This window comes from Cyprinodon variegatus, unplaced genomic scaffold, assembly GCF_000732505.1.
Source record: "Cyprinodon variegatus isolate N-32 unplaced genomic scaffold, C_variegatus-1.0 Scaffold135, whole genome shotgun sequence".
In the NCBI taxonomy this organism is placed as follows: Eukaryota; Metazoa; Chordata; class Actinopteri; order Cyprinodontiformes; family Cyprinodontidae; genus Cyprinodon; species Cyprinodon variegatus.
The window spans coordinates 1,274,983-1,293,009 of NW_015150588.1; the positions used below are offsets into that span (position 1 = coordinate 1,274,983).

Sequence of the window (18,027 nt, forward strand, 5' to 3'; positions counted from 1 at the left end):
AAGGGGGAGAAAACGGTCCACCTCTCTGAACAGTGTCTGGGAGGCTGAGGTGGCTGCTGCACGCGATGTGGATCGCAAACAGATCAAGACACTGACAGAATCTATGGATGAAAGGCTTTTGAGCGTCATGGTGAAGAAAGGTGGCTATATTGGTCACTGAATTGTTTTTTGTTTTGTTATTGAATGTCGCAAATGTTTATTCCTGAATTTTTAGTTGTTATATTGATTTACCTGGTGAAAATAAACAGGTGAGATGGGTATATATTTGTTTCTTATTACATTGCCTATTAATTTGCCTAAAAAAACACATCAACTTCCGAAAATATGAAACTTTGATATTAATGAGTCTTTTGGGTTGATTGAGAACACAATTGTGGCCCAATAATAAAAATAATCCTGAAAAATACAACCTGCCTAATAATTCTGCACACAGTATATAAGCGTAACATATGGTGCCAGCTAGCAACTAAGAGCGGATAGTTGATGTCTCACTTTAGTTTTCTGTGTGTTTCTAAGGAACTTGGATGGGAACAAAAAAAGGAAAACATCTCACATGTTTGTACCTTCTTTTCCAAGCTACTGTTGAAACTTGTTGGTTGTGGATAAACCAGAATAGGGATGTAGGGTTTTAGTATCATCTATGCCGTTCAGAGAAAACGGTTTAACCAAAATTATAAAATGACTTATAAAACTACAAACATCACTCCCATCCAATCTGCATAACTGCATCAAATGTCGGACTAACTGGCTTCATTGGAATCCATGCCAGACTGGTTCTCTATAACAAAAAACTTGGACGTTAAAGCACACATTCTAAGAAATTGACCAAGCACGCATCATTTTCAAATATAATGTTTTTAGAAACATAATTATGGGGGGAGTTTCTTCTTCATAAGCCTGCCGAGATGTGGCTTCAGGTATCCCTTTAAGCTAAATCTTCTGGAAAAAAAAATAGGAAGGGAAATAATCTACCTAAAATATTCTAGCTCTAAGGCTTTTTGCATATTGCACTACTGAGAAATAGGTTACGGCGAAATCATGTTATAGTGAAGCACAAAAAACAGGCCTGTGTGTGAACATAGGAGGTGGAACAACTTGGACAAAGCTTTAGGTAATATCCTGACTGATGTCATCTGTGTATGAATAAACACTTTATTGTGCTTCACAGCAAAAACTAAAAAGGGATGATGTCATTTATATGCGTCGTATGCCTCCTCCTTACCTTGTGAGCTGTTGATCCGGTGCTCGGTCCAGGGATAGTGTCAGGTGATTGCTGTTGAAACAAAACACAATCCATCAGAGCCAAGTCGCCCAACATGTTAACACACAAACACTCACATGGTAAACAGTCTAATCAAACACATTTGAGGAGAGAGGACGGGTTTTATTATTCTAAAAACATTAGTCAGGTTTGTTTGACCTTATAGCAGAAATAAGCGCAGCTGATCCACATATAAATGCTTTTATTTAAACCTGTTACCATGACACACTTTTAAGGAAAATAGGATTGCTTAATCTTAAAGTCTTGTCAGGAACCTTTACAGATCACATTTATCCAAATTAAAAAGAAAAAAAAGCCCAAAACACATATTGGCTCATTTACTATCAATAAATAGCACCCATCAGAGGAAACACCTCCTCCCTCCCTTTACAGGAAATCTACAAAAAACCCTCAACACCCCCAGCCTTTCTCCTTGGAGTATCCTAGCCTACTCTTACTTCGTTATCAGGAAATAAACCCTTAATCTTTATGGATCATTGTGGTGCCACAACAGGAAGATGAATGTAGACATGGTGCAGAAAGACTGGTTATAAACCAGATTAACAATGACTAAAGGTGTAAGGTAAATAAAGAGGGAGATGACTCGACACAAACACTGTATTAACTTGATAATATTTCATCTTTTAAGAGTAAATCAAATATTTTAACAAGCAGGAAAGTTGAAGTTAAGAAAAAAAAAAATGATGCACTGTCTTTCAAAAACTACAACATCTGATCATACTATTACAAATAGGAAAACAATAAAAAAAAAAAAATAAACACAATAAAATCACAAAACATATAAATAAACCGGGCAACAAAAAAAGTTTTTAAAAAACTGAAGACTTAATGTAAGAATAAAAAAAAAAAAGAAAAAAAGAAAAAAACTCTGCCACTCGGATCTATAAAGAAAACATTTCCGCTTCCTGATTGACTGATTGCATTCCAAAGTGCTTCAGGTTGAACTGGTTTACTTTATCAAATAACAGCAAAGGTGTTAGAGCGACTGAATCACAAAGAATACCATCATGTTGAGAAATCTTTAGAAACAGAAATATCACCATAAATCAAACAGAAACTGGTTGAATATTAACAATCTTCACACCAACAGATCTTCCATCTCCAGCGGAGTCATAAAGGGTTTCCCTCCCTTTATTAAAGGTCAAGTACTTTGTTCAACTTTTGTGTAAAGTTAAAGTATACAGACAATTGTAATTAAGAGGATTTCTTTGCCGTTGATGGCATGAAAGTGAGCCCTCAGGTATGGGTCAAAACAAAACTTTGACAGCAAGTTTCAGGATACTTTCAAGTAATAGTAAAATATTTTATAGAACACAGCGTACATTTAAAATCTGTGCAAGCAAGGAAGACCAATATTTACACCACAGTGAGTGAATCTCTCTAGCAAAATGAGTATTAATGAGAAATCTAGGAAGGAGCAGCTGTGCCAAACACATTTCCAGGCAATTTGATCTACGCTCAGTCCAATTAAAGCAGACAGAGTGTTTCAGGTAGACTATTGTAAGATGTGTGTTGTTCTAATGAAGTGGTTGTTGTGAAGTGTCAATTTACAAAACATTAAATGTAAAAACACTCAGCAAGGCCAGTATGAGATGACATTAGGTAAGTACCTGGGAGTTGCAATTAATTGCATTTGCAAAATAATCCAAATTGAAACAAACTCAATTTTGGTCACATTATATATTTAACAAGATTAAGACAACAGCTTTCTCACTCCAGCCCTTTAGGTGGTGGTAATATGTGATATAAAGAGGCTTTGCCAACACACAGAACCATGAATGTGAGTAGAAGCAACACTTTTACAGGCAGCATTAACTGTATAGTCCTGTCACAAATGGACTCAAAATTTCAAAGCCATGTAAAAAATGACAAATCCACATGCTAAGTGATAAATCAAAGAAATCAAATGAAAAATAAAATTGTTATTGCAAAATTTGTTGGAAAAAGATACATTTTCGCAAAAAAAAATAAAAAAAAATAAAGCTCTGGTAATTACCGTGGTATGGTTTTAGTATAACAGTGTATTTATACAATCTATACAAATTATTAAAACTGTTCATAATATCTCCAGTGGGCAAGTGGCAGGGTACACCCTGAACAGGTGACCTAGCCATTGCATGACAAAAGAGAGGCACAGGGCAACAATCATTCAAGCAAACACATATCCAAAGAAAATATAGAGCAACGAATTATCTATTCATGTTTTTGGGCCATGGAAGGAAGCTGGAATACCCAGAGAGAATAAACAAATGCCTGAAAAACACATGCAAACTCCGTATAGAAATAGCCCAAGCTGGAATTGTTACCAAAAGAGCAATAACACTACAAACTGTGCAACAACCATGCAGCAGTTACAGTAATTTTGATAAAAAAAATTTTTATTTATTTTTTAGGCAAGAGATATGAAACAAAAATTTAAAACATTTTTTTTAAGACCGTTATATCCATCTGCTGTTCTGCTACTTTTATAGTAACACAAGTAAGAAGGTGATACTAGTAGCTTAATTAGTGGAGCTAGTTGCTCAAATAGCTTGGCTGAGGAGATACCACACATAGCTTACTAACTGTAAGCTAATATTCTCCTGTCAGTCTTACCTTTATGAAAGTGACAGGAGGTTCCCCTTTAGTGGTACACCATGTATATTTGTTTTCTGGTCACCAAAAAGATGTTTGTTAAAAGCAATGGGAAAGTGTACGACCCACATGCAGTGCTTGTTAAATGCTGATGGAAAGAAACTTTGCTCACTCTGGTATGCAAATACATTACAACATGGCTTAACCATTCCAATGGTAAAATTAATCATTTTGGTAGTTTGTAAACTCACCTTTAGAATCTTGGTGTACCTTGCCTCTGAAAACTGACTTATGCCACTTTTAAACAGTGAAGTTTTTATCCTACCAAAATGTGATCTCTACCAATTGCAAGACTACCTTTCCAGTCTATTATTTTTGCCAGATAACATAAAATTGAGCCTTCTGACGACACTGTAAATATCTTCATGGCACGATGTTCCCATTAGGCCTCTGCAAGGATGCTTGGAAATTTAATATAATAACGAGCCTTTTGACGATATTGTTAATATTGTGTAAGGATACGGAGAGATGCAATGCTCTATTAAAACCTTCACTTCAAACTAAAAACCTAGCAGGGGACACTGCAAATGTAGTTTTAGCTTAAAGAGTGTACCAATATGAGAGATCAAAAGAGCCTAAACATTTTCTGAGACCCATTTGCTTTTATTATGCACTCTAAAAAGATATTACATTAAATTTAAAATATCAAAATAAAACACAAAGTATAGTTCCTTTAAATTCTGTTAAAAAAAAAAATAAATCAACAGAACTGTTGGAGCATGAAGGCAAATTGGTAAGTGAATGTTGCATTCAGGGGCGATTCCATCTAGACAAACAAAATCCATACTCTGTAAGTGTATTAGGATGACGGTCACGTTTCCAGTTGAGTTTATTGGACAGAGACAGATAAGCGGCTCTGCAGTGAGAGTTTAACAGGTTTGTGAGCTGAGTCAGTGAAACATGAACACTGATGGGGTTATCCTTAGAGTCTGTTCTACTGAATGCTGCCTCACCTTTACTGTTAATAAGAACCAACTAACAAACGGCAAACAATGACAAAGGACCCTAATAAACATGAATGATGGCTATAGATATACAAATGAAAATTAGCTAATTAAATGCAGGGGGTGAATACATGTATGACAGCTGGAGAGGAAGAGAGAGGTAGAAAGTTCATTGCAATGATGAAGAAAGAGTGAGAAAGACGATGAAGTAGAGGGCGAGAGAAGAGGATTGGAGTTGCAGGGAAATGAGACGGAGAGATGATTAGATGGATGTAGATCAATCTGGGTGATCCTCATTACAGAGATGACACTATCTGGAATGCCCCATGATCGCTCACACACACACACACACATAAGAAAAATTTCAAACATACACACACCCTTATACAGAGGCACTCAGCTCCACTATTCTACATTATGCTTTGGGAATATGTAAGAAGTTTTCTTTTTTTAATCAAGAATCTGCAAATTACATGATTATAGATTTCTTTAAAATTGGCTCAATGAAAAGAAATGTTCCCTTTCTTTTCATTGAGCCAATATTGCAAGTTTTTGAAATGCACAAAAAAGACATTTTCTTAAGATTTCATATTATTTACCAGGTAAGTACAGTGACTGTATCACTTTAAGCCTGGCAGGCAAAGAAGAACCCAGGAAGTCTTTAGCTAACTGATTAGCTGTATCCGACTACAACAGTCCTATTGATTCAGCACTTGGCAAAACAAAGTGCTAGGTGCGCTTCCAAAAAAACAAACAAAAAACAACCCAATAGCAGCCAAGTCAGATGTTTTCCATCAAAACTTAATCCTGTTTCGCAACATGAGTTCTGCTCCTATTGCAGCTAGACTCTCTCAGTCTACAAAGGCAGTGTTTCCATACAATTTACAACCTCTGGTTTGTGCTCTCACCTTCACAAATTAGTAGCTAACAATTTAACTTATCTTAAAAATTTAAAAGCAGCGTAAGTCGGACAGACTTTGCATATTTTAATCAGCATCTGAGGGTGTAGCTCTAGTGGTCAGTATCTATCCAAAGAGGTCCACGGGGAACAGCTGAACTTGCTGACAGGATCATGGGAGCCAAAACTCAATGATGCATGTTATTGCTGAGATGTCGAAATTGGACTTCAAACAGAGAGGGGGACTTGCACAAGGATGGCAATATCTGTGTTGTCTACCTCGGAAAACGGGTTGCCAAGATGACAGAGACACTGATGTTTTTGGCCATTCGACTGGGAAGCAATTCTGACATCCATGTAAACGTTATTTTGACAAGTACAACCTACCTAAGCATGGAAACCATTTCTGTCCTTTGATACAAACATTATTCCTTACTGGTGTTGTACTCCCTCAGGAGGATAAGACTTCCTACCACAGAGTACAGAATGAAGAGATGGAGGACATGGGCTTCAGAAACTCATAACCCAATGGGACATCCATGGAATGTGCTGGGAAAGCAGGTGTGATGCATGAAGAGCCTTCTACACAATTTAAAGGATTTAGAAGATCCGCTGTTCAAGGGTGCGGTTGAGGCTATGTCTTGATGGGTAAACTATGTTTTGGCAGAACATAGTCATAATTATATGCCTTAATGGTGTTTGGTGTATAAATGGGGATAATCTTATATTTCCCCACGGATTATAAAGACCTAGTATAGGAACTGGAGGACACTATTTCTTTCATGATCAAAATCATTTAAGGGATATTTGTTTTTTCAAAAATAAACAAAAATCCATAGATTAAAAAAAATGAAATTTGAAAGGCAAGACCTTAAGCTATGCAAATACTCTATGTATTTAAAAAAAAAGAGTCATACATCAAGTAAATTGTACACCAAACAAGCACTCCTGAAAACAACAAAAACAGGATTTATCAAATGTATTGGGATAATGTTCAGAAGAAAGAGTGAAAGGGAGAATAATAATTTCCTTAAGCGAAGTAACAATGACAGTCTAAGACTGAAGGTAAAAAGCCCACTTTCTTTCCGTAAAGATGTCAAGTCTATACAGAAGCAGCACAAATGCAGCATTTGGATCGAGGGTTAAATAGAGCAAACCAGCCAGCCATCCGGGTAGACAAAATACACTTCTTTCCAACTATTCCTCTTGCTCTCCATCTCTCCTTTGTCTTTGTTTCTCTATCCTGTCTTGTAATCTCTGTGCCTGTTTTTCTGGTTATAACACAGATCTTTCAAGGGGGCTTTGTTTATCCAGCGTCATCTCTTCTCACAGACACGCTTGGGAATCGCTCCAGCACCAGAGGTGTTTCATTCGTACTGTATCACACATCAAGTTGGAGTTCTGCCGCTATGTTTCTGTGATTCTTGATGTTTGTGCATTATTTCCTGTGCAGAAAAAAATAAACTTAATTCTGACAAGGCATAGGGACTAATGTCACTGCAGAAGAGAAGAGAAGAGAAGAGAAGAGAAGAGAAGAGAAGAGAAGAGAAGAGAAGAGAAGACATGCTGACACGCTTATCTGTGCAATGACTTCAAAGTGCATATACAGAGAGTGAGAGACAGAGCAGAAGCAGCAAGGTCATTATCTGCAAGAAATGGATTACTCTCAGATTAGATTGCTGAGCACAGTGAAGAGTTGGAACACGGCATGCTTGGCGAACCCCCTCTCGCAGACTCCAGCACACATCCAAGCTAAGCTCCTGTCGACTCCTCGACACATTCATCTCTCAGGGTAGTCAAAATGGAGTCATCAGAGGAAAAAAAGACAGCAGAAGCATTAAACTCACCAAAGCATGACCTTAGGCTTGTTTTCGCTTATAATTAGTCTAAAAACAACAAATCAACAACATTTTATGCTTGTTTTTTTTTGTCTGGAAGGTAATTAGTAGATCCATGCCAAATGCTGTTATCAACTAATAAAAAACAGATGAAAATGTAAAATATCGTAACAGGGGGAGACTTTAGACTTTTGTGTGTGCGTGAATGAGTGAAAGACTAAATGTAGCGTAAAGTGCTTTGGTCAAGTCTCCTGACTTAAAAAAGCACTATATAAGTTCAGGCCATTAACCATTTCGCATTTTAACAAACGTCCTACATTAAGCTTGGTTTATGCTCGCAGCATAGAACAGGGTGGCAGTGTGCGCACACCAAAAGTGACGCAATCATGCCGTCCCTGCCCCTGAGTGCAGACTGCGCACGCAGGCTCCACGCTAGGTCGCGTACCTGAGAGTTTTTGCAACTTGCAACTGACCAGCTGTGCCAGCCTCAATCCAAATGGGAGGATAGAAAGTTGTCATTTACAATCAAGTTTGCGTGTAACAACATCAAATGGTGCCAAAGGTTCAAATGGAACAGTTTGGTTAAACGCAGTGTTGTTATGGTTTATTCAGTGACTGAAACCAGCATACTGAGTTTATTGGCCAAGGTGGTGGTACAAACCAGGATTTAGTTTCAGTTTCCATCACATATTGCACAAATAAAGTCTGAAACAACTACCTGAAGTATACAATGCATGCAACTTTTATTTTGTAAAGCAACATTGTTCCTGTGACTGTTATTTAAAAAAAAGGTTAGTATGGATTTCGTAAGGGGGCTGGTTTCCACATCATCACATCTCTGTGTTTGCAGCAGGTAAACTTAGCGTTTTATTCCACCGTATATTTCAGTGTAGCTGCCATAAACACACCTACTAATATTAAATAATCATAAATTTGTAAATAAACAATATCCCACTTGACCATTTTGAAGTGGGGTGTCAACTGTTTCTTCTCTTTCTTTCTGCATTTCCACTTGTTATGTTGATTACTGCCCCTCGGTGGATTTTTGCCTGTCCTGCACCTACACACGCGTCAATCATGGCACGAACAGACCGGTGTGACAACCCAATGCACGAGTATATCTCAGCCCTAAGACTCCAATAACATTTAAGTACATTTGGGCAACCAGCAGTGTTATGCAACTTCTCTATTTCATAATTAACCCTCTGACTTGAAATATATTCTGTGTACATACTGGAGCTTTGCATAGGTTTCTGCTTGATGAGACATTTTTTAAATCCACATTTTCATTTTTTTTATCTTTTTTTTTTTTTTTACATGTTTGATGCAGTTAAGAATATGTATGCCAGAAAAAAAATTACATCCGCGGCTACTGTTTGGAGAAGTTATATAGAAGAATTTAGATCAGCTCCTGAGAAACATGAACAATAAATGTGTACGGCACTTCTATGGGCTCGGACACGGCGTACACAGATCAGCATGACAATCTCAACCTTTGGACAATAACGTTTAAGTTCATTTGAGTAACATCCAGTACCCACTGTGGTTGAAGAGCCTTTTATAGAGAAGGAAAAGAAAGTGCCAGTTAATGTAGCACCACCCCTCCCCAACCTGTTGCTTAGCATTAATAGTGTGAAGGCTGAGAGAAGGATGCTACAGCCTTTTATTTTACACTTAGGAAAATTTAGAACATTAAGAAACATCTTACGGTAAAAACACAGGGAGCTGTAATGCGGGGATGATACAACCCTAGACATTACGCTTTTAAAAGTAATGTTTTTTTGAAACTCAACTTACCAAGCTACCACTTGCATGTTCATTAAAGTCGTAGGGTCTGTTCCAACGGCTGCATTTCCGAATTCTCTCGAGCGGTGTTTGACTTTGCACAAGTGAATAAAGTGAATACGATTGGTTGATTATGAAGGGGAGTGGGACTGTTGTGGCAGAAGGTTCGCAAGCACGTTTGATTGTAGCCGTTGTCTTGGAAGCATCTTACTAACCATTTAGCAACTTAGTGCAAGTAGGTTCCCAATGGGAAATTACATTGGGACCAAGTAGCACTTAGCAACCACACTGTCAAGGAACGCTATGGACAGCAGAAACATGCAAGAGGAGGAGAGTTTTGTTTCGGAGGTCGTGGATATGTCTCCTCCGCCATACATCTTTTTATTTAGAGGAGGAAAGCGGGGACGAAGTTGTTGTGGAAGAGGACGCCAGAAGCTTGGCTTGGTGTAGAAGGCTTACAGCCGTACATGTTTGATCCCTTGCCTCGCAACACTGCCAGTTCTGTTAGCTCTACGCCTGCCAAAGACACAGACGTCCATTCCTGTGACTACTGAATGTAACTCAATGGTAAAGTACATGATTCTTATTTCTTATCTCAACCGCTGCGTGTATTAACTGCGACATATGAATCAAGATGCTATGGCCGAAAAATTTGATAGAAATATGACCCTTGATATATGATTGACCAAATTTAGGTGTACAAGCTGATGTATAACTAACTGGCCTGCAGAAAATATGTATGGTATTTTCTGACTTTTGGGAGGATATAGTCTGATAAAGAATACATATATACATCTTCAAGACAGAATGATTTGAAATTTAAAAATGACTTCCCTACGACTTTAAGAACCTAATGTCTCTAACAAACAAGACAAACTAACTCACAAACCCCCAATCATCATCATCTTGTTATTACTCCTTATGCTACTCTGTAACAAACAGAGTAATGAAAAGTTCAAATATCTCACTCCATTAGCAGGTTTGCTTTATTACAACAGCTAGTAAATTTACTAGACATTTTTTGTACATTATTGGTCAAGTCTAAAATCATTTAAAAAGCTGGCACTGAAACTGTAAGAATATATGCTATTTTATTTTAGCTCAATCAGAGGTTAAATAATAATATAAATTAGATAATTTATTTTAGTCTGTTTTTCTTTTAGTAAATGTATAACGGCACAAGTTTAAATGCTTCTTACATGAAGATTATGTAAAGTAATTTGATCTTATACACAGTTTTTTTAAAAACAGATCTGACGCAATCATATGATCAATATTATTGGCAAAACATCAAACCCATGTTTATGTCAAAGAGTGGCACCTTAACTGGTTCATATTATTTGTAAATATTTTTGCTTATTTAGAACTTCAATATAAGCACATTAAACACTAAATGTGAATACATTATCTTAGGCTATTCCACTTAGCAGTAAATTTTTCCTCAAAGGATTCTGTAATAAGGCAAGTTTAACTTATTCTTTCTTCTTTGTTTTATCAGGAATCCAACAAACAGTGTTGCACTGTTATGCAACTTCTCTATTTCATTATTACCCTTCTGGCTTGGAAAATATTCTGTGTGTATAGCTGCTGGAGCTTTGTATAGGTCTCTGCTTAATGAGCCATTCTTCAAATCCACATTTTCATTCTTTTATCTTTCTTTTTTTTATGTTTAATGCAGTTAGAAAAGATGAATATATATGGCAGAGCACAAATCACATCCAAAGCCAAAGTTTGCAGCTTTTTTATTGAAGAAATTTTATCAGCTCCTGAGGAACTTGAACTGTTCTGTAAGGTACTAATCATAGAGAGTTTTTTAGAAAAGCATTAACAGGCAAAAGCAATCAACTTTACATTTAGATTTATTTTCTGTCAGTTTGTTTACAGACTTTTCATTCAAGTTTCATCAACATGAAATCTTGACTCATTCATGAGTGTGAAGAGAACTGTACTGGCTAGCGGTGCACAATATATCACTATAAACATCATATCAGCAATCTTTTCCCCTATTGGTACTTGTGCTGTAATTACAACTGGGCTGATATTAATAAACGATGTTTATTTCCATATTTTTGAGCGTGTTTCATGTGAGGTAGCCACAATGGTTGGCCATATTTGTTCAGGAATGTGAAAGAGACGATGTCTTCAGCACAGGATTTTTGTATCTGTAAATAGCTTTGGCTGATAAAGCTAACTGTGTCATGCAAACTGATATGCAATGCCTTTAGATCGAAGGTCTTCAACAGATGGTCCACGAGCCCTAAGGGGTCCAAAGAGGTACTGCACGGGGGTCGCAAACGTTTTGGTTGATAATTTTTCTTTTTTATTCGCCCCTGTAATTTTTTCCACTGATTGAAATGTCTTTAAATACACATTAACATGAATTCAATAAACTGTAGTAAACAGATAAATGGAGGCAGTAGATGTGTTTCAGTCATCAATGCTCACATTCATCGACACACAGGAGCTCTTTCACACTGGGCACCATTTCATTCACAACACCTGTCCCATCAATGAGGAATCAGCATCAGAAATACTTTAATAATCCCAGAGTGAAATTACTTTTGTTACATTACGCCATATGTAATAGAGTGACTATAGGACCAGTTTGATATAACACAATTTCATACAATATATATAATTAGGGGGTCCCCGCTCCATCTTGCCATCACTCTAGGGGTCCTGGAAAACGTTGAAGACTCCTGCTTTAGATTATAGTTTGAAAGGGCAGCAAAGGTGATGATGAGTTCTATTTAAAACAGTAACAGTAAAAAAATAAAAAATAAAAAAAATTATGTAGATATTGCTCATAAACAATTACTTTGAATTACACTGTCAGCAGGAGTTTTTTGGAAAATACAAGTATTTGCTGAGAAAACCTTACATCTTTTAAACCAGAAGGCTTTCATGCATAAACCTAGCATCAAATTGGAGAACATTAGCAAATCAGTATATTCTTAAATTAGTAAATTCAGTGAGCTATAAAAATCATAAAATGTCGCCTCAGATCCTTTTTCAAGAGAAAAAAAAAGATACCGAATTGTACTAAATTTTTATCTGATAAGAAAAATGTAAGAAAAAATGAAAACAATTCAATTTTGATCTAGTTTCTTATGAAAGATAAACCTCCCCAAATCAAATGTATTCACTGATAAATCCAAGCACCAAAACATTACAAATATCAAGTGAACTATATTGATTAGTTAATCTAGTGTTGAAACAATTAATCGGAATAATCGTGATAAACGATTATTAAATTAATCAACTAATTTAGTAATTGATTAATCGTTAACTTGAGTATTGAGACAGTAACATATACCTTTAGCTGACAGAGTAACCGACATAGAGCAGTAATTATATCAAAACTGTAAAAATATATATAACCATTTTGCATTTAAGATAAAAAAAAAAAAAAAAACTATGTTTTCGACTGAATATGCTCTATCCAGAACTCCACAACTGGAAAATGTTTAGTTGCACCTGGTTTAATTTTGAAAAAAAAAATCTTCAAGGAACCTTTGGCTATCTGATTATTAATCGATTCATCGAAAAAAAATATTGACAGATTACTCGATTAGCGAAATAATTGTTAGTTGCAGCCCTAATCATAACATTATTTGAGAGTGATGTTTGGCTTGGAAAACAACCTCAGAGAGAGAGAGCAGATCCCTCCAACAGCAGCAGAACGCAGCTCCACAAACACAAAAATAGCCTGCAAAGGGTTAACTCGGTTGTCAAACTCCCTATACTGCAATCTAATAATGCATCTCTGATCCACAGAGGATTAACCCTGGATTCCACAAGACCCACCGGATTCACTTCAAACATCCCAGTGCCAATCCCCACAGGACTCACTGAGCATATCTACTGTAATGTTTCACAGATATTTCAGAGAAACAGAGCAGCACCTAAACAATAACACATGGGTAGCTATCAATCATTGACTTTTAATTCCAGCACCTGTCAAGGGTTGAAAAAAAGCAAGTGGGAGGAAAAATAACCAGATTATTCTGTTTAACCTTTTTTTTTTTACTTGCAATCTGGCTAATGTGATAGAAGTAAAAGATAAAGTGTTGTTAAATATTTCTCTCTCTCCATATTGCATCCGTTCAAAGCAGCAACAGCCAAGCCACAGAGGAAGTAATAATGTGACACAGGATTCTCCAAAGTAAGGGTTCTAAAGGCTAGACTCTGAGGCAATGGATGGTTTAGATTCACTGTATATTTTATATTTGCTGTGACAAACTGGTGGTTTTGAAGGATGTTTTTAGAGCAATCTCTTCTGTTAATGTTTTTATTGCATGCAACAGCCATGTCAAGTGAAGGAAACTGATAGCATTCAATGAGGACCAGTCTGCAAACATTCTTTACACTAATTTCATCTGCCTCATTGCACAACTCACAAAAGTGAAACAGAAATATGTCACATCTACTTCATCACTGTCTGAAATGTAGATACGCTTGTAATGCTTTAATTTTTTGTTGAATATAAAACTATTACTTCTATCCAGAAACTTGCAGCTTATTTTTTTCTATTGTGTGTAACAATGGTTTTAAAAAATATACATGACCATCAAGATCAGCCAAAAAGAAAACATGCAGGGCCCACTTGAAAGAAAGCAGGAAACCTTTTCTAGACAAAGTAAAGGGTCAGTGGTTAATTTCTAATTAAGATTATTGAATCCTAGATCCTATACTTTGTGTTTCTGATTATATCAATGTAGGTTCATGCATATTTTATTCACCTCTGTATTAAGGTCCAACATGAGCGATCAATTATGTGAGAAAACGTTGAGAATTTCCCCCTTAGCAGAAGACAGGGTGACCTCAATTTGTAGTTCATTTGCACATTTCTTAAAATTACCTGATGTAACATGACAAAAAAAAAAAAAAAAAAAAAAAAAAAAAAAAAAGGAGTCTTCTTGGTGGTCCTGTGTGGCTTTAACAAGAGAAAAGCTGCATATTTTTAGCACATCTGGCTCCTGCGAGACAGGAAGTCCTGACACAACACAGATGATTTTCAAAACGGGAACTGAGGGAGAGTATTTGAGTGATTCCCACTGATAAGAAACATGAGCAGAATGGACACCTTAGAGCAGAGCAGTTGGCTTGTTGGGTGAGTTTTGTAAAACACAGCAAAGCAAAACTCAGATAAATCACAAGCAGATTGATTCATTGGCTGATCTTGAGTAAAGAAATCCAATAAGAAAGATTTACCTGTATTGTATTTATTTAAGGAATACTGCATTTGAGACTTAAAAAACACAAACCATAAAGGCTTTAGGGACTACATTGGAATAGGAATGGACCAGGTGGCAGAAGCTGTAGAGAGGCTTCATAAACTCACATTTTAAAGCTAAAACTTTCTGTACTATGGTTTCTTATAAAGATGCCACAGAAGGTGCAAAGAGGGAACAGAGTTTGATTTCCCACCCCCCTGTCACAGCTACACTGATTACTTTTTACCTTTAACAGGAGATATATATTAGACAGTTTAGAAATGTTTTCAATGGTAAAACAAACAAAGCTCCAGCAAATAGTCGAAACAATTAACCAGCTAAAACCAGCTTTCTATATTTGTGATACTTTATAAGAAATAGAATGGCAAAAACAAGGTAAATTATTTGCACTTAGGACTTAAAAACTAGTAATTGTGTTAATAATTGTGTTAGTTTATATTTTCTTTTTGGTAATTGGATTGAAAGCTAAATAAATTCATAAGAAAATACTATATTCAATGTTGCTTCTACTGCAGGAAACATAATATAAGTGTTTTATAGATGCAGTGTTGTACTTTTACTCAAGGGTATCCTGCTTTGAAACTGCACCATGCAGGCCATACCACATTTGCATCAATAATCCTACTTTTAACTTATTTTGAAACTGCTGGCATTGAAACATGAACAGGGTGCTCTTGAGTTGATCTTCAGAATATCAATTTCATTTGAAATTTACATTTAAAAATTTTTTTTTTCTATTTCTAGCCATTTAGATTGTTGTCTCATCAAGACTGAAAAAAGTATATAACTGTGGTTTGAGTCTGTGATGTTATAATGGGTCTATCATTTTTGTTTGTTGGCTTAAACCTAGGATAACTAAGAATCTGCCAAAATGTATGAGTATGTGGTAAGATTTGGTAATTAATTACACCTAATTTGGTGAGGAAAACAACTCACGTTTTAATGCCAGCTTAGATTACATCACTTTTAATTGAATAAATACATTTTCCTATTTTTTTAATTGAGATGTTATTGAAATAAGGAGGGAAAAAAACATGTTTGATCAGAACAGAGGGAACACTGTGCAGCAGACACATTTCATCACGACAGGTACTTTTAATGTGACTGTGGATCTGGTGCTGTTGCCTTGACTACGAGACTGTAAAGGTATGGTGTCCAAAAGCTATTCTAGTCCTTATGCATGTAGTAGGATACAAGCATAGTTGCGCACGCACACATTTATATATAAAAAAGGTTGCCTCTGCGACATCTATGCTCGTGGGAACATGAAAAACACCTGAGTCGTGACGAGGCTACAAAACGGCCCTAGAACACAAAGTAGGGTCAGCCAACCTGACAGTTAAAGATAACACAGCTGTAACGTTCATTATATATCAGACACGGAAGGACGGGGAGTCATTCAGTGGTCTGTTTGAAATACTCACGCTCTTTTTCCGCAGGTGCAGCCCGTGCTTGAGCAACCCCGGCAGATCCCGGATTTTGTGTTTGAGCTGCGCCTGGTCCCGTGCGCTCCGGTTCCACCGCAGACCCGGGAGCAAGCCGTCCTCCGCGGGCTCCGAGTCCTCCATGGTTCACCCTCTTCTCCCACTTCTTGAACTGTGTCCTCGAGCTGCCTGACTCACTGCCTCCGCTCCCGGTTTCTCTACCTAGTGTATCCTCACGAGGCGCATCGCCGCCCGCGCCCGTTCGCCATGTCCCCCCGCTGCTTCACGCTGACGTTCTCCGACCCGCATCTGCATCCAGACCGCGCGCGGCGCGGTTAACGACCTACCGAATGTGTTCCGCAGCACGCGCCGTTGCCTGCTCCACCCAGTGGCTCGCGCGTCCCGCTGCTCTGTAGTCCTACTACCAGGTCGATGTGTGCGCTTTCCAGGGAGGGGAGGGGGGGACAGGTGCACAGACACATTGCATCACTTCCACCTTTCATTCACTGACGGTCAAACCAAGGAAAAGCGACAAACGCACTATGATACCCTATAATCATCACCCAATATGAGTTCTAGTTTATTTTAAAATGAATACTTGTTTTTCTGCATATTTGTGACACAAGTTCCTCAAGAAAGGACAACAATGTTTGGGGGAAGGGAGAAAAAAAACAGAAGAGAGGTCTTAGTGACGTCAGCACATCACCTGGGTCAAATTTCCTAAAGTAAACAATGGGACAGTCACAAGGGTGTCTTCCTAGGTGTGTGGTAGCCTATTTCTTCAGTTGAGAGCTTATTTTTTATAGACTAACAGTGGAATGTTGTTTAGTCTGAGGCAGGTGCGCAACATGAAATATGAGAGGGATCCTAATCCTGTGTTTTGCGGCCTGGTGGAGATGAAAAGCTCTCTAATGTGGCTTCCAAATGACTGTGAATGTTCACAATCCGTAAAAGTCAGCATCAGTCAATAGCTTGCCTTTTAAAATCTTTCTTTTGAAGCGGGGTTCAATTACACAATAGAATCTACTATAATTTAGGTCTAAATCTTGCCCCAAGTAGAAACCTTATGATGTTCAACATATCTGACAACTAAATTAATGAAATTCTAACTCAACATAGAGCTTGGGAATTCACACACTATTATTTTATTATTAGTAGTAGTATTATTCGTTTCTAATTGAAAAGTTTTGAACTTATCAAGTTTAAAAGAAAACATTTCTGCTATAATTTTTTTTACAGTAAGTGTTTATCTTTATTCTTTAAATTGTTTCTTGAATCTTCAACTTTCTTTAATCAGGAATATCTTTTGACTAACCTAACACGCCAAATCCTTTTAAAGTTCACTGTTTCATAGGTGATGTTAAATACATCAACTATTACTTCTTTCTCATCACATATTTCTTCCCATTAAAATATTAGACATTTTTCTTTTCGTCTTTTTAAAGAATTATTATACTTCACATTTGAATTAAAAAATTCAATTATTTCAATTCAATTTCAATTCAGTTTATTTTTATAGCGCCAATTCACAACACATGTCATCTCAAGGCACTTTACAGTTCACCAGATCATACAGTCAATTGAAAAAGTTTTCTATCTAAGGAAAACAAGTTGATTGTATCGACTCGTTGACTCAGATGCAATCCCTCACACTAAGCATGCTTGTAGCGAAAGTGGAGAGGAAAAACTCCCTTTTAACAGGAAGAAATCTCCAGCAGAACCAGGCTCAGTGTGAGCGGCCATCTGCTGAGGCCGACTGGGGTTCAAGGAGACAGAAGCAGAGANGTTATGTAGGACCAAAAACTTCTTAAGAAAGCATCTTATTTTTATCGGTGTTGTAGCGACAGTGGAGAGGAAAAACTCAATTTTAACAGGAAGAAACCTCCAGCAGAACCAGGCTCAGTGTGAGCGGCCATCTGCTGAGGCCAACTGGGGTTCAAGGAGACAGAAGCAGAGATACTAAAAGCAGCTGTAAAAGGCGGCCC

The 18,027-nt window shown here is 37.1% G+C and overlaps 1 protein-coding gene across 1 annotated transcript in view; it reads right to left on the minus strand.

Moving 5' to 3' along the window:
• Positions 1-16,508, minus strand: part of LOC107085890 (rap guanine nucleotide exchange factor 5-like) — a 53,094-nt gene extending 36,586 nt beyond the window's left edge. The window contains exons 1-2 of the mRNA XM_015376525.1: positions 16,043-16,508; positions 1,223-1,273 (exon numbers count right to left, since the gene is read on the minus strand). Coding sequence (XP_015232011.1) covers positions 1,223-1,273; positions 16,043-16,186 — 195 coding nt within the window. The 5' untranslated portion in view covers positions 16,187-16,508. The remainder of the gene's footprint in view (positions 1-1,222; positions 1,274-16,042) is intronic.
• Between the last annotated feature and the right edge of the window lie 1,519 nt (positions 16,509-18,027).